General features: G+C 40.8%; 1 protein-coding gene across 7 annotated transcripts in view; it reads left to right on the forward strand.

The window, feature by feature from the left end:
* The first annotated feature begins 1,338 nt into the window (after positions 1 to 1,338).
* mtcl1 (microtubule crosslinking factor 1) overlaps positions 1,339 to 24,272 on the forward strand; it is an 85,535-nt gene continuing 62,601 nt past the window's right edge. For all 7 annotated transcript variants that reach the window (XR_013903058.1, XM_026150591.2, XM_026150588.2 and 4 more), the window contains exons 1-3: positions 1,339 to 2,710; positions 7,437 to 7,661; positions 8,368 to 8,526. Coding sequence is in view for 6 of the 7 variants with exons in the window: in XM_026150591.2 (XP_026006376.2) it covers positions 1,877 to 2,710; positions 7,437 to 7,661; positions 8,368 to 8,526 (1,218 nt within the window). In the remaining variant the exon portion in view is untranslated. The remainder of the gene's footprint in view (positions 2,711 to 7,436; positions 7,662 to 8,367; positions 8,527 to 24,272) is intronic.

The raw sequence follows: 24,272 nt of genomic DNA on the forward strand, positions 1-24,272 counted from the left end.
TGCCTGGCCAATTCTGGGCCTCAGGCTTCATGTTTGACACCCCTGCTTTAATCCAAAAATATTCTGATTGGTTGCCCATCACATTCACAACACTTGAATGGCAGATGGGTGAAGTTTCTGTGTAATATCTCAAAAACAAGATATTGCACTTCATTGATCCGGTCACATTCAAATCTCAGCAATAAAACCGTGTTTTTTTTGTTTGTTTTTTTAAACGGTCTGAAAGTGAATATTCAGAGCAGTCTGAAGCCTAAACTTGACTCATTGCACATACACTGATTTAAAATTTTGAGTCAGTTCAATTTCTGAGCAAGCATCACCACAATGTGACTGGTTGAGATGTGGAGAAGCATAATAGGTCCACTTTAATTCTTCCGTCTTTGTTTCCTTATATGACTTCAAGTGTAGCGCTGTGTTTGTGTTTCGTTAGATGTTGCAGTAAAAGCTCGAGTCTGAGGGTGAGGAAAACTGCTCAAATGAACCGATTCAAAAGGAATGACTTTAGTTAATATTTTCTTGCTTTGTTGTTGTTTTTAGATTGAATTTTTATGTTAAAGTCGAGCTTTTGTGGTAATAAAATGGCACATTATGTATTCTAACAAATGAAAACGTTCATCCCAAAACGGAGATGTTGAAAATGCGATGCCTTTGCTAATGACACCGTCTCCGTCATCCAAGCACATCTCGCAATAAGACCATCAGCCAGCAAAACAACCTTTGAATACAAATTATCAGAAAATTTGGGGTTTTAAAGGTTGTGTTTTGAAATGTTAGCTGAGGATTTCTTGAGTTTTTTGGAAGGAAACATTTGATTTGTCCCTCTTCCTTTGACTTTTTGCATTTCGCACTAACCCTGTGGTCTCTGTTTTAATAGCCCAAGCCTTACTTTACTACTCAGTGTTTAAAATATACATTAAAAAAGTGCTTTTGTTTGAAATATGTATCTTTTAAGATGGAAGACTGTACTTTGTATTAAACCTGTTTTTGAGAGGTTTTGGCATGTTTAAAGCAGATTTATGGTATTTATAACTTGTGGCATTCTTGAACTAATGAAATACAATTAAAGATGTCTATATTTATTACCAGATTATGGTCTTGATTTATTTGACTGTCTCTGTTCTGTTAAATTTTGGGTCTGGGAACTTCCAAATGTCGTCCAAGATGCTATAAAAAGTGATGTTTTACTTAATACTAAGGATTATAAACGTGGAGACTTATTGGTCATCTTTGCTCCTCGCGTGAAGGTGTTCAATAGCCAATAGTGTGCGTGCCATTAGGACATGCGCACCAGAGCGTGTCAGACCTGGTCCCGCCTGGTCCCGGAGAAAACAAGGGGTGTGCTTGGGTGCTTGTGAAGCAGCAGCAGCGGCGCATGCGCCCAGGAGAAAATCACGGGCGTCGTGCCTCGCCGCAGCGATTGCAGATTTTTGATGTCAGATTGGAAGGAGTGAGAAGGGGTGAGAGACACTGGGGTCTAACATACCGAGCCCGGTGGAAAAGAGGAGTGGAAACCCGGAGTGTGTAAGAAGAGAAGAGGCGTGTGTGACTCCGACTTAATCCTTTCTTTCCAACTTGAGTCTTACAAGCCTGTCTGCAGATGCAACCTGTCTGTCATCCCATCCGTCCCAGTAATCCCTGTTTATTGCAGCGTTTCCTCCAAAGGGGACTACAATGACACCCTGGTGAACACGCTCAGGATGGAGTAATCATACAAGCACCCAGCGCAGCGCAGGATGCGCATCTCCAACCCGACGACGGAGAAGAAGAAGGTAGAGAAACCTGGCTGTTATTCTGCTTTCACATGTCAGAGATTTTCCGCGGCGCTGTGGATTGATCGTTTCCGTCATCAGCCTTCTGCTGCCGGTGTCGGTGTATAATGGAGAGCTCCAATGGCTCTGGCAGCGACACCAAACCGCAGAACCACCAGTTGGAGAAGAAGCGACTGAACCGAGCGCCTTCACCGGCCAGACCTTTCCTCAAAGACGTGCACACCCGCGGTGCCAAACCACCTGCCATCGTACCGAAATCCCCCAAACTAAGCAAGCAGCAGCAGTCTGCCACAGTGCCCTTAGCCCACCTGAACCGCAGCTCCAGACGCACCCCGGCCGGAGCCAAGGAGAAAGCAGCCACGGCAAAAAGTAACACCAAGTCTGCCGTCGCGAAAAAACCCACCAAGGTGCCACAGCATGCCGCAGCTGAGCCCAAACCCGCCAGCATCAAGCCGGACTGCACCAGCAGTCCGATCTTCGCCAAAGGCAAGAAGGGAAAACTAGCCTCCGGTTCTCCGGGCCCTCTCAGCCATGGATCCCCGATCCGGGTACCGACCGGAGCGCCTCTCGGCCGAGTCAGCCAGACCGACAGCAGTTCAGACCTGTCAGACTGCCCGTCCGAGCCGCTATCGGATGAGCAGAGGCTGGCACCAGCCGCTAGTAGCGACGCCGAGTCTGGTACCGGCTCCAGTGACCGGGATCAGCTGGGAGCAGAAGCTACCGCATCCACAGCTGCTGCCCCGCCGCGCACAACCGAGGCTTCCGCCGCCAAGGGAAGCAAGTCTCAGGCTCAGCTCGCTCCGGGCTCGCACGGAGAGAAACACAAGCAGGAGAAACCCTCCGCAAGTGCACAATCCAAACTGCCAAGCACCAAGCAAGCAACCGAGGAGGACCTGCAACGGGAAATTGAGGACTTGAGATCGGAAAACGACTACCTCAAGGTATGACAGCCTGATTTCAACAAGTTACAGAAAAATCACTGTTTTTGTGTGTGCATTTTTCCACATTCCATCCAGAGCAGCTATCCAATCAAAATCGGTCCCGTCACAGGACATCTATGGGTTCTTTTTAAGTGTCCTTGAACTTCCACCTGCTCACTAATTGGAAGCATAATTACAATCCTAAGACATTTCCCCATGATGCACAGCTGTCATCCCCACGAAATCCCCGCTCTCCATTCATCATGTCATCACTCGTATTTTTTTAACCTTCCCGGGATTCCCTGCTGGTTTGACCTTTATCAATAGGATTACATTGATAGTGGTTTTTATCCTAGTATGCCCTTTAAAATTTAGGTGTTTCATATTGTTGCTGTCAAATCACCAAAGTCTGTTTTGACAGAAAGTCTCAACATCCATTTTCCACTCTGTTGCATTTGGGGCATACATAAGTACATCTGTGTGTGCGCGTAATGATGCGAACACACTGTAATCAGATGCGGTGCAGATCTTATTTCTGCTATTTCTTAACTTTTTGGAGTTGTGTTCAGAACATAAGTGGATGACAAACGAATGCATGTGTCTGCGGATCTAACCAAGAGTTAGATCTCAGAAACCTCTGTTTTTAAGAGGGTGTACGTATATAATGCTTTGTTTGCAGCTTCAGTGGACCTGATTATACGCAGAATCCCCCCCCCCCCCCCCCCCCCTTAAGTAGGTTATCCACATAATTTGGGGAGGGGGAGGCAAACAGTTAATGCGGCATACACTCTTGCAGCCTTTTTTTTATTTTTATTCAATGTTTATTTGCATGTTACTGATGAGAGTATTATTTCAAAGTTGATCACGCATGTCTGCGTCTCTCTCTGGCTCGGTGGAGACACAAGAGAGTTAATCAGCTTTACTGGCTCCCGCTGTAATGGCTTTATCCCACAGGACTTGATAACAGTCAGATGTCCCATGTGTGCAGGGTTCAAACACCCTCCTGCTTGGCTGTCAGCCTGCCAGCTGGGTCTCTGAGGTCCTTTACCACGCCCCAGCCCCCATGGCCCAAAAATGTATGGGAGCCCTCATCTCTGCTGCATCTTATCCTCATGGAAAAAATGTTCAACATATTTATTTTTATTGGGAATTTATTATTTCTGATGGTTTGGCAGTTTTGATTGGGGTGAAGGGAGACAGGGGAGATATAGGGGAGCGATATTTGATAAAAAATCTGTCTGTTTATACGGTATTTATATACATGACAACATTACATTACTACCAAAAGACAAAAGAGTTTTGTTTTTTTAATTAGAGCTGCAGTGATTAATTGTTAATTAAGAGCAAATTAATCAGCGAGCGATCTGATTGTTGTTTTTCAAGCATAAATGTGGCGGTTTGCTGTTTTTCTACCCCGTTCAATATTATTTGATTTTGGAAAGTTGACAAGATTAAAAAAAATGTTTTTTAAAACCTTTTTATGAGCTTTTTAAAAAAAATAAAAATAAATTCAAAGTTAATTATAAAATATATCTGTTTGAGAAGAAGAATAGCTGGAACCTTTTACAGATTATCTTATTATTATTATTTAATTATCTGACTGACACTTCTGGAAAGATTACTTGTTTGGTCTGTTATTAGTCTATCAAAATTACTTTCAGCCCCATCCATAAGTATTTCAAATGTTTATAAGCATATAAAATGTACCTTTTTATATAGTATAAAAATATAGTTATTTTACTTTAAAAATGTACTAAAATTTCAACTTTAAGATCATGAAAAATCAGTGTTGTTGCTGTTTGTTTGGTCTGTCAATCAATTGGTTGTCTTATTGTTTTAGTTCCACTGGCTTTTTAAAACTTATAGAATGAAATTATATATTCATTAATGATCATAAAATTTTCCATCTATTTCGCTTCATGTTAACTTTTATGTAAATCGATAACATTAGTGTTCTGGATTACTGATTTGACAAAGCATGCTAAAAATGATGGTAGTCAATGTTTAAATATGTCTCCAGCTTTCTGGATTGAACAATAAATCAATTACAAATAAAATAACTGTCAGGTAAACTGATACGTAAAATCATCTGTTCCAGGTCTTCACTGATCGTGAATACAAGTTCAAACAAACATCTCCAGCTTTCTTAAAGCAGCTGGTAATTCAAAATATCCACCCTTCCAAGAGAGGAAGAAGTAGTGCCGGTGACCCAGCATGCACACCCTTCATAAACATCAGCGATTATACACATGCTCCCAGGATGTTGCCTTGCCTCTGACTCTTTTAACCTGGCCATCGATTGGCTCGACCCCGTACGAGGTCATTAGCTGCTTCCTCCGGGGCCCTCCTCGTATAACAATGGACTGTGTGCTTTTCCAATCCAAATGAGGATAGATTTAGTTTTCATTAATTGACATACTCATCCCCTCCCTCTCTTTTTTCTCCGTCCAATTGTCTTTTCATCTAGTGGCGCTTAAGTCCTAGGATGAAACGTCTCGGGGGAAATCTACAGAACAAACTGATTCGTCGAGATGGGAGGCAAACTCAGTGGTCACCAAACAAACCTCAGTAGTGCCTCGGTACTGCAGATAAATCTCCCTTTTTCCAGACTGCGATGTTACGTTGATAGGAGCTGGAGAATATGAGTGCATCCAATCCGAAGATAAGATGCTTAGAACCAACTAGTAATGTTACATCATCAGCCCTAATAGTACCTGCATTACTGGAACTCATGTAATCATATAAAAGTATTAGTGTAATCTACCACCGTATATTACTGCAGACTGTATCGCCTTTCTTATATTTTTGTATCACACACCATTTAAAATTGATAGTTTAGGACTAAAATACGTGTAGCTGTAAAACGTCATCTTTTTTAGAGTAATGAGAAGAACCAACAATTTCCGTTTTCATTGATGGTTTTGTCAAGTGTTCCACTTACGTTTTTATTACTCCGAGACTCTGGTCAACAGAAAAATAAACCAAACTATTTTCTGTGACTATTTTCTAATTGGATATTTCAGCTGTCTTGTCTGAACTTTCTTCTTTTTTTTTTTTTTTTAAGTCCAAGAAGATGAAATCTCTTATTTTGTTCTGAGATGCCGTCTGAGAGAAAAATGACTTACTTTAAGCTAGATTTTAATAATATGCTTTGAAATTTAATAGTATTTTCTTGCTCATCTGAGGCTGAATATTTTGCAATTTTCTTACATGTTGGTGGTTAATTTATAGTCAACAAAAACACAATATTTTGAGACGATTAAAAAAATAATCCCCCATAGTCTTCTGTTTGCCACTGTGTAGGATAAATCTTAAACTCTAGTCCCTCCTCTGGATAATACAATACTGTCAGCATATTGCAGGTTTAATGTGTGTTATATAATGTAGAGGAGCTTAGATCTGTAGTTTTACATTTCAGCGTCATAACTTGTGCCAGATTTATGTATTTATTGCTGTATCGCAGATGTACTCCTATTGGCGTGCATGTTGTCTGGTACTGGTTTAACAAAATGATGCAGGAAAAGAGTTTTAGGTTGGTTTCGAAAGGGTTTGATCATATTGTTTGTCTGCTGGAGTCGCTCTAACTGGTTTTCTTGGCACTGTCTGCAGCACATGTAGCAGAGCAGCATCACAGCTGATCAGACAGTCATGCAGAGTCAAGCTGGGTCTTTACAGCAGGCTGCTCACATGCATGCTAAACTGGAAGTTATTGTGTTCCTTGCATCATGGAAATCCTGGGTCCATACACATCTTTTAGGTGAGGACTTTGTATGTTCTCACTCTGCCTGTGTGGGCTCTCTCCAGCTTCTTCCCAAAGACATGCATGCTAGGTTCAGCTAATTAGTTATTCTAAAGTGGTCGTATTTGTGAATATGAGTGCAAATCGTTGTCTGTCTTGATGTGTTAGTCTTGCAATACAATGACAATCTGTCCAGGAGCCCCATCACAGGTGGGATAGCTCCACTCCGACCCTGAATAGGATAAGTGATTAAGAAAATAATGGATACAATTTGGAATCAGTGTAAGAGGATTTTTGAGGAATTGGAATTATCTGCAAAAACGTTTTCACCAATAAAAACATCGATATAACTGTAGAACATCTGAAACAGATTATTTTGTCTGTCAGAATTTTTTTTTTTTTTTTTAGAAACTCAGGAGTACGTCTAACTTTCCAATTCAGCATTGCAGTTGTGCTGGAGCCTGTTCCAGCTGTCACAGGGTGTGAGACGGGCTACACCCTGGATACATCACCAGCCTGTACGCATAGAGACAAACAAACATTCACATGCATGGCCAATTTAGAATCACCATGCATGTCTTTGGATTGTGGGAGGAAGTGGGAGTACCCAGGGAGAACATGCATGCTCCACACAAGAAGCCCCAGCTGGCCTGAGCTGGATCCTAACTCAGGACCTTCTTGCTGTGAGGTGTTGGTGCTAGCCACCAAACCACCATGCCAGTCCCATAACAAACCATGAGAGGCATTTTTGTTTTTGTTTTTTTCTCTTAAGTAACCAGATTATAATTTCTGGAAAGAAACAGCAAGGCTATTTTTTTTCTTTCAAAGTGATTTTTGGTGCTTTTTGGCATTTTAATTCAGTAAAAGCAAGCATCTGGTAAATGGTGAATGGATCGGTATTCATATAGCGTTTTTCTGCTTTTCTACTCTAAATGAACACTCAAATCATATCAGTATCATTAATGTGCATTATTAACATAGTCGGCCTCTGTTTTCCGTCTTTCTCAGGATGAAGTGGACGAGCTGCGGGCTGAGATGGAGGAGGTGCGCGACAGCTATCTGGAGGAGGAGGTTTACCAGGTACAGGAGCTGCGGAGGGAACTGGACCGCTCTAATAAAAACTGCCGAATCCTGCAATACCGCCTGCGAAAGGCAGAGCAGAAGAGCCTACGGGTTGCTCAGACCGGACACGTGGACGGAGAGCTGCTGCGTAGTCTGGAGCAGGATCTGAAGGTCTGCGAGCTTGTCTGTGTATTTGTCAGTGACCGCAGTAACACCTGTCATCACTCAACACTTTTACACTGACATTTTGTCATGCCAAAGTATTGCATGTGTTCACACATAACGCCAAAGTTATGAAGAAGGATTTTTATCTTTAGGATAATTAATAATCTGAGCTGTAAGTTTATTCACAGCATCTTTTCAGTGTGGCAACATTATGACTCTAAGCCAGTCTTTCTTTTTCTGGCATTTTAAAATTTGGGAAACTGAAAAAAAGTTCAATCCTCAAGCTCTATATTTTTAATCAATCAATAGCAATAAAAAAGCACAACATTTAATTTTACTTAAAGGTCAGTGTTTGCTTTACCAAAAAACCCCATATACCTTAGCTTAGCTTCCCTTCATTATTTTCACAGTGGACCTGCACCTCCCTAGAGGGTGAGATTTAAGTCCAAGAAGTCCAAGTGGAAACTGAAATAGTTCAATGACTGATAGTGTCACAAGATTGATTTAAGAGAGAAACTAATAATCATTGTCATTATCAACTAATCTGTCAGTTTAATAGTAGTAATGATAAAGAAAGTTTTTCCTATAGGGCAGCAAATTATATAATAAAACGTGTGTGGATGTGTTAGGATGTAAGTCAGTAGAGGAGTACCTTAATCAACATATTAACACGTGCATTATGTTTGAACCTTTTGGGACCGTGTGACCTTAGGTGGCCAAAGATGTATCGGTACGTTTGCACAACGAGCTGGAGATCGTGGAGGACAAACGCAGCAGAGCTGAGGACGAGAACGAGCTGCTCAGACAAAAGATCATCGAGGTGGAGATCGCCAAACAGGCACTGGCCAACGAGCTGGAGAGGACCAAAGAGGTCAGAGAATAACAATGCAGTAGTTGAGAGTTTAGTTTGTGGCTTTGCTGTAAATGAACAGCCTGTAAATATGGATTTCCACATATAAACAAGGAGGAATTTTGGTTAATGTGACCATGTTTCAGATGAATGGTGATCACTGACCTGATCAGCAGGAGGGTCACTGCAGTCAAATTTTGCCTTTAAGTGCAGCATCTTTTCTCAAACACTCGCATCAGGATGTGTGAACACGTTACTTTCACTGTATTATTCAAAAATAAGGCCAAAAAACCCCTCCCACTCACAGCTCAGGTGTGTGAACAAGTTGTTCCCCATAAATGTGCGTTAGGAAAGAGGTTCAGCAACTTCTTTTAGCCAACATTCATAACAATAAACAATGAAAGAGCTCGTCAAAACCAGATGTCTTGCTTCTCGTGCTTCTCTTAGTTTAGACATTTTGACCTCGATGGCATTTCCCACTACACGGTTTGGCACATAATGAATGGCTACATCCCAAGAAGCAGTACATAACATTTTGTTCTAGATGTTATGAGCTTCAGACTAACTAAACTGAAGGTATGTGATAGCTACGAAGTCAGAGAGGAAATTCCAAGTAATGTCTGAGCTCTATTTTTCTAGTTTAGTGGTGAATCTGAATCATGGAAAGTCATGCTTCTTTAGGTGCTAGGAAGTACACTCCCACTTTAACTGCAGTGTACCCACACTCCCAATTTACCCATGTTCTTTAAATATTTTAATTTTGTATTTTTGCTGCTGTATCAGTATAATTTAGGCTTTTGTTATACTTCAATATCACTGTTTACTGCATCTGTGAAGTAAGGCCGTCTCACAGGTAACGAGATGAGCAGAAGCTATTCTCAGTGCTGCTCAGCTTCAGTTGCTTAGACTAATCGATTCTGACAACGGGAGGTAACATGCCATCTGCCAACAAAGTAAAAACTAGGCTAATACCAGACCGGTCAGTCTGGAGATGTGGCTTTCTTTTGGCAGCAGGATGACACTGTTACTCGTTTCCTGTCGTTATGTGCGCTGCTGAAGATGCTTTGATTTTAAGCTCATGCCACATTGTCTCCGTGAGACTTTGCATGCTTCTGCGTACCCTTCAGAAAGGTCTACCACTGGTTCAGAATCTATATTCTAAAGATGTTTCTGACCTTAACTGTCAGTGCTCGCAACATCGCTGTTTTCAAAGACAGCTTATCAGGAACTGACTGAGAGGCAGAATTCATGTCTACTATGGATGTGCTAATGCAGTCAACGCAACTCTTGTTGCTGTAATCCTGATAACCTTTTAAAAGAAAGTTATTGGGAAAGAGCGAGAGTGCAGTGTGAGGAAGCTGCACATTGTTCTTTTGACATTTTTCAGATATCTGTAATGCGGGGCGTGCTCTGTAACTGTGGCTCGGTGCAGTTTTATGCAGCTCGGTGGTGGTGGGACGATGCATACATTTATGAGCATAAGATGACACAGACTGTCTTGTTCAAAGAGGAGGAGTGGAGGGAGTAGTAAGTAGAAAGGCTGAGACAGCGGCTGCTCCAAATGATTTTTTTGTGTTTTCCTCCGAGCTTTGTCCCAGAAAAACATAAACCGTCTCTGGCTCTTTTATAATACAGCACCCCCAAATGTGTTCAGAGTTGGTCCACATTTCTTTTTCCGTGGGCTCGCATAAAGTCTTTTGATTGCTTTAAAATTCAGGATAACCATTTCAGGAGATTATTAGAGTGTTTACACGCAATTTATTTGGCGATCAGCTTCAGCAACTGAATCTAAGAAACTGCCCTTTGCTCTCAGAGCTGCTCAGTCACAGAGATAACATCAGTCATAGACAGGAAAGGAGCAACACACTTACTGATAAGAATGCAGCTCAACTGGATTGAGGAGTACTTCATTTCCTTTTCAAATTTAATTACACCTCGTAAACCATGACTCAGGTGTACCGTGACGCAATTTACAGAAGAAAAGGGAAGCACATAATCCAGCACTGCTTTGAGTTTTGTTCTAGTTTGTATGAGTCAGCCCCATTACTTTTCTTAGGATATCTTTTCAGCTCCTTTATCACTAGTGTTGAATGCTAACATACACTTTAAATGCAGACGAGCACCACTGCATGAACAAAGCACCTTAACGTGGGCTTCTCAAATAAAATCATACTGTCGATCAAAAAAACCCCAGTTCAGCTCAAGTTCATTATAACCATCTATTCAAAAGAACTCTTCAGAAATAAAGAATTAGATTAAAAATTTTATACACATAAAATTTACTTTAAATAAGAGCAGAGATGGCTAATCCAAAGAGCATTGGTTGGATCCCTGCCTCCTCCAGCCTGTGTATTTAAGTATCCTTGGTAAAGATAGTGAACCGCAAGTTGCCTCTGATGTGTCCATTGGTGTGTGAGTCTGTGTGAATGTTATATAAGTACCGGTCCCTTTACCGTTTCTATCAATACATTGATCTGTTACATTAAGCATCTTTTAGTAACCATACAAGTATTTATGAAAGCAGGAGTTGCTGCACTGATCCTAAAACACCAAAGTTACACAATAGTACAAACAAACCAACCAGTCGAGACTAACAACTACCATTTTTTTGTGGGACCTACAAAATCAAATCGCATTTTATATTAATTGATCTACTGTAATTAAAGTTTTTGTGCTTGCGTAAAAGATACTGAGATGTATTGTGTAATCTGAGAGTAAACATCTTTGTCTCTGTACCTGAATTTGGCTTTTATACAAGGCGATCTAAAGAGCCGTGCTACAAACCTCATGTTTGACACGTTTCCCTAAAAACCTCTAGTGAAACACAAACATTGATATAATATTCTGTGTGTAAAAAACAAAATCAACTGTTTTCTTCCTCATTCTGTGTGTGTACATTTAACAGCTTAAAATCCAGCCATCAGTAAATGTTGTCGTATTTGCTAATAGTTATTCTGATGTTGGGCATATGTTATATTTATACACATTAATCCTCAATTTGTTTTGAAAAAGTATTATGAAAAAAAAATCAGTTTGAATTTTTTCACTGCATTGCTAAAGGTCGGCTAATCTCCAACAGTTTGTGCATCTCTGCCCTTTAAAACCCGAGTCCTCATGTCCCTGCGCCTGTTCTTGGCTATTGGAGGCTGCACAATGTGACGCTGGCCCAGAGATTGGCACCCCAGCATGGATTAATCCAACAAGAAGGGCTGTTATAAAACAGCCTGGCGTTTTTCCGTACGCTCAGATGGGAGGGGAGAGCGAGGGAGAAAAAGACAGAGAGGTATGGGATGGCTGTAAGCAGACGGCCATAGGCCACGTGTGCGCCCTGATATCAAACAGTTTAGCAGAGCTGCCTGACGGGATCTTCTTCACTTTAAATTATGGTCTCGTTGCTGGTCAGCACGAAGGCAAACTGTGATCAGTTGGGAGATTTTTCATTCTGACATTTGAAGAAAGGCCCACTGATGTGTGTAATGAACTGGAACTAATGAAATGCCAACACGCAGAACACGAGCATCAGGTGATTTATCTGCAGTTCCTGCTTCGCTGTGATAAACTCATCTTTCATTAGGCCAAAGGATAATCCTTTGTGCGGTGGTTTCCCCCTCAGTGACTCCCAGGTATGTTGCACGTCAGATATTTTCATATTGAAGCATTAACTTGACATCAGATGTCATGAAAGCAGTGATCAATAAAGTCTCATTGAGGGTTATGCTGGTAAGATGAGGCTTCTTTTGGAGTAGGCAGAGAGCATTTAAGTGTGATTTTGTAGCGTTTGTTCTGCTGAAGGAGTTCTAATAAAAGCCGTTCACAGCAGTATCTGTGGATTATTCATCTTCTTAATGAATTTGAGTGGAGGACATATCTAAAAAGGAAGGTGACCAAATAAAGGCACTATTAGTGGGTCCTACTATATTCATTTTGATTTAATCGAGTCATAGCGAAGCCCTAAAAAAGAGAATATATCTGGAACTAAGAATCTCTAATCACTTGATCCCAGACCCTGATGTGATGTTTCAAGAAAGCCTTTCTGGTCTGTCAGACAGCCCAAATTAATTTCACACTGGCCACTTTCTTTTCAAATCAAATCACTTTTTATTGTCACATCACATGTGCAGGTACACTGGTACAGTACATGTGAGTGAAATTCCTGTGTGCGAGCTTCACAAGCAACAGAGTTGTGCAAAAATACAATAACGTAAAACAAGCAAAATATAAGAATGGCTAAATCTGAGACTAATAAATATATGTACAATATATAATAGTATATGCATTACTGGATGTGTATACTAATATGTTTTTCTATATATGTGTGTGTGTGTATACATATTTTACAAATTAAATAGATTAAACAATAAAATAAAATATATAAAAAATATACAGAGTTGGTTGAGACATGTGCAAAACAGTGGCATTAATGTACAGTATGTAGTGCATAATGGGTTTTTTTTTTTCAGTCTAATTGATTATTAAATAAATAAAGAAAAACATCTGCTGAGGATCATTTGAGATTGAAAGCTGCCATTTTTGGGAAGTGGAAAAGGGTATGTCACCTGAAATATACATTAAAATGAAGAGCATGTGCAGGCAGAATGTATTCGAGTGAAATTGTTTACACGATGCAATCTGTTCGATAAGGGTTGTATTCCAAAGGCTGATTTGCTTCAAGTGCTTGTGGATGCATAGAGTCGTCACCTGTGCTCATTAGCAAGCTTCTGTTTTGTGTGTTTTTGGGGGGTTTGTTTAATCTTTGCAAAGCGATGGTGTCTTTTTCCTTTTATTGCCTTGTTTCATGTGCAGTTTGCAGTGGAGACGAATCAAAAATTTGCAAATGATGAACTGATTTGATGTGCATTATCAGTTTAACTACTAACTAAATGCAACACAACTCTGCTGGTTTTTAACTATGAAAGAGCCACAATAACTGGGTTCACTTATGCAGAACCAAAAATAAAGACTGAAGGTGTCTACGAGAGAAGTTCCAACCTTTCAGTTGTTTTGTTGCTGTGTTTTCCCCACTACAAAGATTTCAGAGGGAAATGCCTGCATTCTTAATAAGTCACTTCAACCGTATCTGAGCGAGAGTCACCACAGACATTTGTTTCATGTCAGAGCTGCTGCATCGTTCCCCCCCTTCCTTGGCGGAAAAAGCGTTGGCTTTGAAGAAGCATCTCCTGATCCTTCTGTTCTCCTTGCTTCTCCACACCTCTCTCTTTCACATCTTCCCCCTCTCCTCTCCTCTGCTGTGGTTCCCCTGTTGGAGGAGTGTAAAGGAATCTCATTGACCTAGTTAGTATCTTGTGTCTGACTCCACCAATAGGAAGGAGAACAGGCGTGAGGAGAGGAGCAGCGTAGGGACTCAAAATTTGCTGCAGTGACACACATCCATATAAAGCTTATCATCGCGCAGCCACTGTGCAGTTTGCTCAATGTGCAGAAATTCTTCGTAGACGTGATTGAGAGGAGGACGCCATTACTTGCACATTTCTGCTGTTTTCAGGTGGAAACCACATCTTCAGCTCCGATTTAATGAGAACGGCATTAGAATAACACCATAAACGCACGTCTGAAATCAAGGCTGTGCTTGACACATAGCTTTTTATTTTACAACAGTAATGTGTATCATGAATGCCTAAACTGTGGAGTAGTAAATCATTTTAGAGGAGACAATATTGTTACCCTATAGGCAAGCTATCGGAGACCCAAAGCAAGTAATGGAAAATCGACAAGTGCATGAAACCCTGGAGTCATGTGTTACAACTCTGAGGCATTTGGCCTTTGAAGTTAAAACCCTTGCAAGATGGAATTTCTCCTTTTCTATTTATTTATTTATTTATTTTTCATGCACGCCGTCGTGTTGCTCAAATGTTTCAATTTGCAGTCGTATCCAAGCCGTCGTTTTATAATCAGAAAACACCCCGAAGCATTCGCCGTTCCAGCATGAAAGTGTGTCTTTAAATGTCTTCAGACACATGAAGGGGCATTTGAAAGAAATTCAAAAACATATTTGTCGCCATCCTAAGTGCAGTCTTCAGAAATCGTGAGCCTTGGCATGTAGTTCACATCTGATTTGCATTTAAAGTGCTCTTACAGGCATCAAAGCTGGTAAAATACTTTATCTAAAACAGTTGATATTTGATGATGAAATTAAACTAAATGTATCCTGAGTTTTTCGTAATGTCTATAAAATTAAATCTGTATTTATGGAAGCTACCTGGCAACTAGCCATGGCTGGTTGAAAATTCAGATGTTTCCACCTTTTTTGGGTGCCATCATTTGATGTTTATAGTTGAAAATGGGGAAAAATCTCTATAAAGGCAAAGCTAATCTTGCATCTGTGCTTTGAGCTGGTAGGTTAACCCTGGCCCAGTTGGGTGTTTTTGGAGAATGAATATTTAATGTGCTGCGAGATGATTAAGTAAATTAACTATACAAGGGGGAAAAAAGAAATGAAAACAACAAGTCCAAGACAGAGCAGTGGTGCAACAGAAACGTGGCTGAGATACAGGTGCAGTGGTTTAATACAGTTTAAATATAACAAAACATCTGAAAATGCAAATAAAGCTGGTGTCCTGAAAACATCACCTCATTGTCTCACAGTATTTTGTTCAGCTTAACCCAGATCTGAAAGCAGGAGAAATCCAAGGTTGGTATCATGGATGCTTCTCTTCTTCACTGTAACAAATGGTATTAGCAGTTATATTTAGGGTGTTTGACAGCAGCTTGGCAGGCTGTAACTCAGGCTGATTCATTGTGTTGCTCACCTCTCCTCCAAACACAAGGAACAGACAAGCCATCAGGAAAATAGAGCTCCCACTAGTATGTTGGGGGCCATCGCCTTGAGTGAAATATAGTCAGAAAAAACTGTTCTGGCCTCGCCTGAGGGTATGAAGAGAGACGATGTCAGTTCTGATTTACATTATCCTGCTGAATTGTTTTGGATGCTTCCAGACTATAAAGATTTTTGCTCAAAAAAAAAAAAAAGATAAGGCGATAATCCTGTTAAGGCTCCAGTAATCCATATTTTCACAATAACAAATAATATATATTGACTACGTGTAATGCAAAGTGGGTCACTGGTAACTAAATTCAGACATTTTCGTACTAAGTTTGACTCTTGTAATCCTGTAAGGATCATGTGAGAACGTTTTAACTTTGTTTTGATTCTGCAAACAATTCTCCCACCCACAGCCTGAATAAAACAATAAATACAACTGTAGTGTATCACAAACCTATTTCATGTATAAATAAAAAATTATCCCTCGACACCCATCTGCCGTTTTCTAACAGCTCTGTTGTCTGGAAGAGCAAACGGGTCAATTTCTTCTGGTGCGTAGTGACCAAAACAATGAGCTAATGCAGCTTAAAGTTATATGGAGAAGAGCTAATATTCTTACTAGGTCTAAAAGTTTCCAGATGTTTGAGCTTGAGAGCAGAAAAAGGCATATAGAGTGATCCTGATGAAGCAGGAACTCTTGCCATAAGGCATTACAAGGAGATGATCTATGGTGGCCCAGTGTTACATCTTATCAGGATGCTTACAGCAACTCTGTGCTGGCCAGTTTCCATTTCTTTTACTCCAAAAATAAGCCCAGTTACATGTTCCGTGCACACCTGCAGTCCTACTGTCAAAAGCTGCTTGTAGCCATGTTTATAGATCAGGCTACAGGGACTTTGTGGTGTCAGTGAGCTTCGCTGTAGTCTAAAAAAGTTCATTTGATGAGGCAGCGGTCAGAGATCGCCTGAGTCACAGAGCGCTGTCACCATGTCCTCACCGACAGCAGCAACAGGGCGAGACAAGGCTGCATCAACATAAATGTAAACTACAAGAGACTAAAGTGACTTATGGGAGGATTGTGCAGCCCTCCTGCTGCAGAAGAACACGTCTACTGTCAGGGGAAAGACGAGTATATTATTTAGCACGACTCTTGTGCAAGACATTAAGCTCTGTTCTGGCCTTTAACTAGAATCTGTTTCCAGAATGAGTACAAAGGCACATAGAGATGCAATCATATCCAAAAAAATGTTTTCCTTATTTTCCTTGTTGTTATATAACATGTAACATTTCGAAGAATGTGTTGGCTTTTAACATTTCCAGTAAAGCCAGAGAAGCATTATCACTCATTAGGAGTCCTATTTCTGGCACTGGATGAATATAAGTTCAATAATAACACATCTTTTAACTTGTCCAGGTCTCTGTAAACTCCTTGGGGAAATACCTGGCTGAAATATCTAGTTGATAAATGCTTCAATATGTACTTTATACAGTGAGTCTTTCATAGTGTTTTTCACAGAAAACAGCTGCCTGCCACAGCTGAGAGCACTGAAAGTGACCAGAACAGTAAAGCTAGGAGTTTTATAACTAACATGATCATTTAAGGTTCCTGATTATTCTGTGTGCTCATCACTCCCTGCAAAATCTTAATTATTCTACATGAAAGGCTTAGTGTTTTTAAAAAAAAATATGGCACTATGAATATTAAAAATGCAACTCAGGATATTGCATATGCACAGAAAATATACGGCTACTTTCATAAATAGAATAGCTTGTTTCTTTCCAAAAAGAGTTCGATGCACATTTTGATGTACACATTTTTCATCAAGATGGACTCCAATAGAATCACAAAGCTGTTTATGTTTTTACAGTCCAGGAGTGTATAACCTTCCTGAGAAAATAAAGAGCTGTGCCTGGTCAAGCTTGCAGTATCCAAGTGAGTTCTCTATCATATTTAAAGTGATCTATTTCAGGCAATGTATTAGTCTGGGGGGGACTGTGTGGTCTCTCACTTGAAGTAGATGGGGCTGCATGTGTCTGAGAACTGTGGGAGCCTATAGATCTGTTTGTGCTTTAATCCACAGTGCTTGTTACAGAAGAAACTATGAGACTGGGAAAGAAAACAGAGGCTGTCACTGCTTCCTCTCCGAGGTTATATGTTGCACGCAAACAGTCATAAGCAAATAATGACTTCGGTGATATGGACAGAGACCTGCTGCATAGCTTGTTAAGACTGAGGGAGACTAAATCAGAAAGCTGTGAAATCTTGGTGACTTATCCCTCCTTTAATTACCTCTTCTATTTGCTTTCAATCCCCTCTTTGTTAAGTACCTAGGGGGTTTTAGTGTAGCTTCCTCGCCCTCCTTTGCTGGCCTTGAATTTCGCTGCACTAATGATGACCTGGAGAAGAACATCATCACCGTTTGACTATACCAACACATAACGAAGGTCGAGGTATTGTAGTTTCTAGAGAGCTACTGCAAGCCTGTCGTTTCCATGTCATGCTGTGATATTCAGTACTAGATGAAGTTGTTTTTTTTTTTTTTTTTTTGAAGCTTCAAACTGCTCTTTAAGCTATCAGCAGTTCACATGATAATGCACATTGCCTGTGAACAACCATCTGAGATAGAGCCATTCTTTTTATGCTTAATTAAGTGTGATTCAGACATAGATGTTTATAGTGATAGGAACGGATATACTGACCGCTAGGCTTTTAATTTTAAGTGAACTTTAAAATACCAATTTTAGGGAGTTTGTACTGTGTTGATGCTTAGATAACATGGATAACATTAGTTTTGTGAGACTTAAAGTTAGACATATACCCCAATTACCAATATATCTCCAATAACCTAATATTGGCTGATGAATTAGCTGGCTCACGTGGTTGGTTTTAAAATACAGCCCTGGAGTTGCAAAATGTTACAGGTTATGAGTGTAAACTACAGTGTTTAGAAATCAAACACTGGTTAACCTTTAATTAAATAAGCGTATCAATGCCTTAGACCCCCTCTAAGGAAACTGAGAAAAGGCAAAGCTCCAGCCCAGCTGAGGGAGGAAGGCGGTCATCCCAGAAGAATCAGTTAAAAGCTCCACTTCAGGAGCTGTGACATGACACAAACAAACACTACCCCCCGACTTAAGCCATCATCTGGGCTAATAACAAGTCCGGGTAACAACTCTGTAGATTACTGCACTCCTTGGCCGCCACCTGAGCTCAGACTTCGTTATCTTGTACAATGTCCTGTGGCAGCTTGGTAGTCTGCTGGGATTTCATAATAGTTCAGTATTTCACCTCTCACTTTGCTCCTTTATTGGTTCCCCTCCTAACATTTTCTGGCCACGAAGCTCCCATGTGTGCAGAGGCGAAAGCCCCTCCTTCTTATTACCAACCTTTTGTGAACCTTTGATGCACACTAGGGCACAGTGAAGTGCTGGGTGGTGGGAAAGTGGCGCGGGGGTGAGGCCGACCTCATTATCAGCCAGCTGGACACTCGTACGCATCGTTTTGACCCTCATCCCCCCCTAACCTACACCCCCCTCCAACTGTGCGCTCATTCAGGCTCCTTCCATAGATTATAATAGTGCTCTGTTGTATGCTGTGTGTATGGTTCCTATTAGTGAGCAGAGGAGACATGGCTGATGCCTGAGGGAAAGCTCCAGATAAACAGACACAAGTTTATGATCATGGGGTTGTAAGGTTTTTATTTATCCTTGCTTTGTTACCATAGACACATGCTTGATGGTAACAGAACGAGGAGTCAGTCTTGAAAAATAACTTGGTTCCTGCTAATTATGAATTGCAGATGATGTGAGAAGAGGCTGCCGTTCCTAACTACATGATAATCATGGGCTAAAGGATAATAAGCCGCTGATAAGGGCTTAATTGGGCCTGGAAGCTATCTTGAGAAGTCTGTTTACAGAAACAATCAGATGCACCAAAGTCTAAATGGGCTTATTTCTTTTTGCACTGTTGCATTGGAGTAAGATTTGAGGGAAGTATCTGATCTTTTGATTGCACCAAATCTCAAAGAAAGGGATTTTTAGTAACAGGAAATTATATATCGACTGATCTTTTAAAATGCCAATTTAAAAGATTTTTTGTTTTTACTGGTTTTTGAGACTTAAAGTTAGACATATATCCCAATACCAATATGTCTCCAATACTCTAATATTGGCTGATGAATTGGCTTGGCTTGGTTGGTTGATTTTACAGGACAGCTGTAACTGGAACAAAGTTTAAATGTCCATCACACAATATCATTGCTGCTATAGCCTAAGTTTGGAAACCCATTGACTAGTCTGCTGGCAAAGTCTCTGAAGACAAGGAGCAATTTTTCAGGGCTCCTGATAGAGCTGATGCGTGTCTGAGCAATGACTTCCTGTTGTATTCAGTGATAGTTGTTTCCAAATACTCAGTTTTGGGCACAACTTTTTTTCTATGCTAAATAGTCAATGTTTTCAAGATTGCATTTCAGCAAATACTCCCCCAGTCTCTCCTTGCTCTTTACACAGAGTGTTTACCTGCACACAATCAAAGGTTGCTTAAATGTGTTTGGTCAGCAGAACTCAAGCTGACTGCATAATGACACCAGAAAACCTTTGCCTGCAGGTTCTACATATTCATAGGCAGATATCTGTTTATGGAGATTACTGTGACCTACTTCCACCATTGTAACCAACCCATTAGGAATGCAGCATGAACTGGTGTGATGATCAGCAAGACACTGGTGGCATTGTGGAAAAACAAAGCAAGCCTGAATGTTTGGACTTTTAACAAAGAGGAAAAACCAGTTCCTTGTTTCTATGATGTTTCCTCAAACTGTGACCTCACTAAGGAGGATGGCCATAAACAAAACCAGTACACGAGTTGTAGCTGTACATTATATTCAATGAGTTAGTAGTTATTAGTAGGTATCTACATAAGTCAACCTTGAAGTTGTGTCCAAGTGTGTTAGAGCTACCTCTCACGATGAAGTAAACGTAATCCTCATCTCCCTCAGAGATTTTGGTTCATGTTGACACAATAGCCTCACACAGTTGGTGCAGAATTGGGCAAAAAATGTGCCAAGAAAATGTCCCTCACCCCACTATATCCCCAGCCTGAGTGGTTGGTTTTATGCTCTCTTGTTGTTCAGTTCTGACCCTACCATCTGAATGTTGGAGAAGAAATTGTGACTCATCAGACCAGGCAATGTGTTTCCAGTCTTTGATGAGCCTGTATGAATTGTAGCTTCAGTTTCCTGTTTCTGGTTGACAGGAGTGGCAGCCAGTCTGAAGATGTTCTTCTGCATACCTTGGCTGTAATGAGTGTTTATTTGAGTTACTGTCTTCCTGTCACATTGAAGCAATCCAACCATTCTCTTCAGACCTCTGATGTCAACAAGGCATTTTTAGTCAGAGAGCTGCCGCTCGTTGGATATTTCTCTTTTTTTTTTTGGACCATTCTCTACAAACCTTAGAGCTGGTTGTGTGGAAAATCACAGTAGATCAGCAGTTTCTAAAATACTCAGACTAGACCATCTGGCACCATTTCACTACATTGGTGGACCATGTAGTGGAAAGAGATGACTCAGAGATTCTGTTCCCACTAAATGTATGCTGTATGCATGTACACATGAGTAAACTGCACAAGTGAGCAGGTCGTGGATGACTTCAGTTCTGAGATGCTAGAGTTGGGAAGTTGTGAGTGATCTCCAGAGTAGTTCTTTACTTTTCAAGAGTTTTGATGTATTTTTTTATGTCAGTACAACTTTCTGTTTTTCTCTGTTTTCCATTAAGAAAGACAACAATGACCCAGTTTGTTAATTTATCAACATAAAACACCCACTAATGATATTCAGACAAGTGAAGACTTCCTACTTTTTCTTCTTTTTATATATTCGATCAAAGGAATCCCCCTCTCTGTTCGGCTTGCGTGGGAGTGGGAATGTAATTTTGAGCGGCCTCCGTCTAGGTCACGCGTATAATCACTTTTGACTCAAGTAAAGGAGATTTACATGCCAAATTGAAGCAAAGGTTTGGAATCAATGTAATGAATGGTGCTGAAGTGGGTCAGCTATGAGAAATACTGCAACGGGCTACATTTGTTTGAGTTTTTGGTCTTTTCATCATATTTGTTGATAATAACAGAGATTCATCTGTGCGCTGCTTTGGACAAAAGCATCTGCCAAATACATATGAAGGTAAAATATCACCAGCTTTATCCCTTATCCTCCCTTCAAAGATGAATTCTTAATCTCAGCTGCACCAACTGGTTCAAGATGGGTTGCACAAAAAAATAAGAGAGGATCTTTGTGTTCTGCATGTCTGTGCTGGAGAAATTTGTTCTGGCAGGAACAGCATGGGAAATGTAGTATCTCTTTCCATTTCTGATTTGTCAGCATTAATTTGCCCGAGGGCGGGGTCGCCTCCGGTTGAGTGTAACTCGCTGATCTTATCCGTCTTCTCTGTATATCTTGATGAGTGCAGAGCGACATTCGCCTCCCTTGCCTTCTCCACATGGCTCGCTTTCTTTGTACTGCACACTGCACAGCACTGGCACGCAGCCAGTCTGCTTTCCCAGAATACTCGCTGGACCTGCTGAAGAGTTTGGAGGCAGCTGACATGGCAGCTCTTCCCTCCTCCTGGCCTGTCTGAGCCACAGTGTCACTAATAGCTGTTAGTGGGTTGACTCCTAGTGACGCTTTAAATTATTATTTTATATATGTATCCATACAGTAGCTTCACTTAGACTCTGGGATGTTTGGGAGTTCAGGCTTTTTAGGCTGGATGTGCACTGGATGACCTCCAGACAGAGCAGTAGTATGCAGCGCCAATGCCTTTCAGGTGTATTGTGTATTTTTCACTTGTCTCTAGGGAAGAGTTTTGCTGTGTCTGCAGGCTTTTTAAAGCACTGTCCTGCAGCTCATTTTAAGTTACACACATTCCCACCTGGGAGCTGCCCTGTACAGTCTCATGACTTCACCGCGGGCTTTGTTATAAAGGGGTACAAGGGTGTCCATTCATTTTTCTTTGATTCACAGGTGATCTCAAACAAACAGTCATCTAATATTTGTGGGATTGCTGCTTTTGTCCTCAAGCTTTTGTAGACTTCGGCAGTAAGACCTCACAGCAAGAAAGTTGTGGGTTCGAATCTGGACTGGGGCCTTCTTTGCATGTTCTCCCCGTGTCTGTACGGGCTTCTCTATGGTTTCCTCTCACAGTCCAAAGAGATGTATGGGGATGGTTTAAGTGGTGGTTCTAAAGTAGCTGTTGGTGTGAATGTGAGTGTAAATATCTGTCTCTGTGCATTAGCCAAAAGCCACAGCATGTCTTTTATCCTGCCGTCCTTCTCTCACACGTGGTCGTGGCAGATGGCCCTGCCCCTCCCTGAGCCTGGTTCTGCCGGAGGTTTCTTCCTGTTAAAAGGGAGTTTTTCCTTCTCACTGTCAAAATAAACTATCACAGCTATGCAGATGACACACAAATATATATCACAATGTCACCAGGAGACCGAGGCCCTGTACAGGCTCTTGGTAAATGCATTGAGGAAACTAATGACTGGTTGTGCCACAATTTTCTCCAGCTAAACAAAAACAAAACTGAGGTAATAGTCTTTGGCGCCAAAGAAAAACGATTACAGGTCACCAGAGAACTTCAATCTATACACCTAAAAACCACAAACCAGGCGAGAAATTTGGGTGTAGTGATGGATGCAGACCTAAACTTAGAAAAACACATTAAGACAATAACAAAATCAGCTTACTATCACCTCAAGAATATTTCAAGGATAAAAGATCTGATGTCTCAACAGGACCTGGAAAAACTAGTCCATGCATTCATCTTTAGTAGGCTTGATTACTGTAACAGCATCTTTACAGGTCTACCTAAAAAATCAGTCAGACAACTACAGCTCATTCAGAACTCTGCTGCTCGAGTCCTCACTAAGACCAAAAAAGTGGACCACATCAGTCCAGCTCTGAGGTCCTTACACTGGCTGCCTGTCCGTCAGAGGATAGACTTTAAAGTTCTGATGCTGGCCTATAAAGCTCTGAATGGTTTAGGACCAAAATACATCAGTGACCTCCTGACCCAGTATGAACCTTCCAGATCCCTCAGGTCATCTGGATCCGGTCTTTTATCAGTTCTCAGAGTCAGAACCAGACACGGAGAAGCTGCATTCAGCTTTTATGCTCCTTATATCTGGAACAAACTCCCAGAAAGCCTCAGATCAGCTGAAACACTCAGTTTATTTAAATCCAGGTTGAAGACTCACCTGTTCTCAGCTGCATTTGAATAAAGCACCAAATCCACACTTTTAAGCTTAAATTTCAAAACTAACATTTTAACTACTGATTTTATCTGTGTTGATTTTATATACTGTTTTGTTTGTTTGTTAATTAGTTTGTTTGCTTGTTTTAATCAATTTTAAATCATGCTTTGTATTGGTTTTTGTTTCTAATGTCTCTGTAAAGCACTTTGAATCACCTTGTTGTTGAATTGTGCTATACAAATAAACTTGCCTTGCCTTACCAATGTGCTTGCTCATAAGGGGTCATATGATCCTGTATGTATTATTGCAGGATCTACCTTACAATATAAAGCGCCTTGAGGTGACTGTTGTTGTGATTTGGCGCTGTATAAATAGATTGAATTGAAACAGATTGGCGATCCATCATGGGGTGCCCAGCCTTAGAGTCACAGGGCAGAAGAAAATAGATGGATGCCCACACTGCACAGTTTAGTTTAGTTTAGTTTTTTGTTTTGTTTTGTTTAGCTGAAAGTTCAGAATAATGACGAATAAAGACGAGTGATGAGTTATGCAGTTAGAGCTAGGAGGCGATTAGGTGCATTTTAAATGTTACTGTAAGGTTATAGAGAATTTTCAAGAGTGTTTATTTTGTTATCTGGTTAATTCATGCTGACATTTCATTGAATGCTAATCATTTTTGTAAATAGACACTTTAAAAGATACTAATTCAGTGCAGGGCAGCCTGTGGTATCTACAGTT

Source organism: Astatotilapia calliptera, chromosome 18, assembly GCF_964374335.1.
Source record: "Astatotilapia calliptera chromosome 18, fAstCal68.1, whole genome shotgun sequence".
NCBI lineage: Eukaryota > Metazoa > Chordata > Actinopteri > Cichliformes > Cichlidae > Astatotilapia > Astatotilapia calliptera.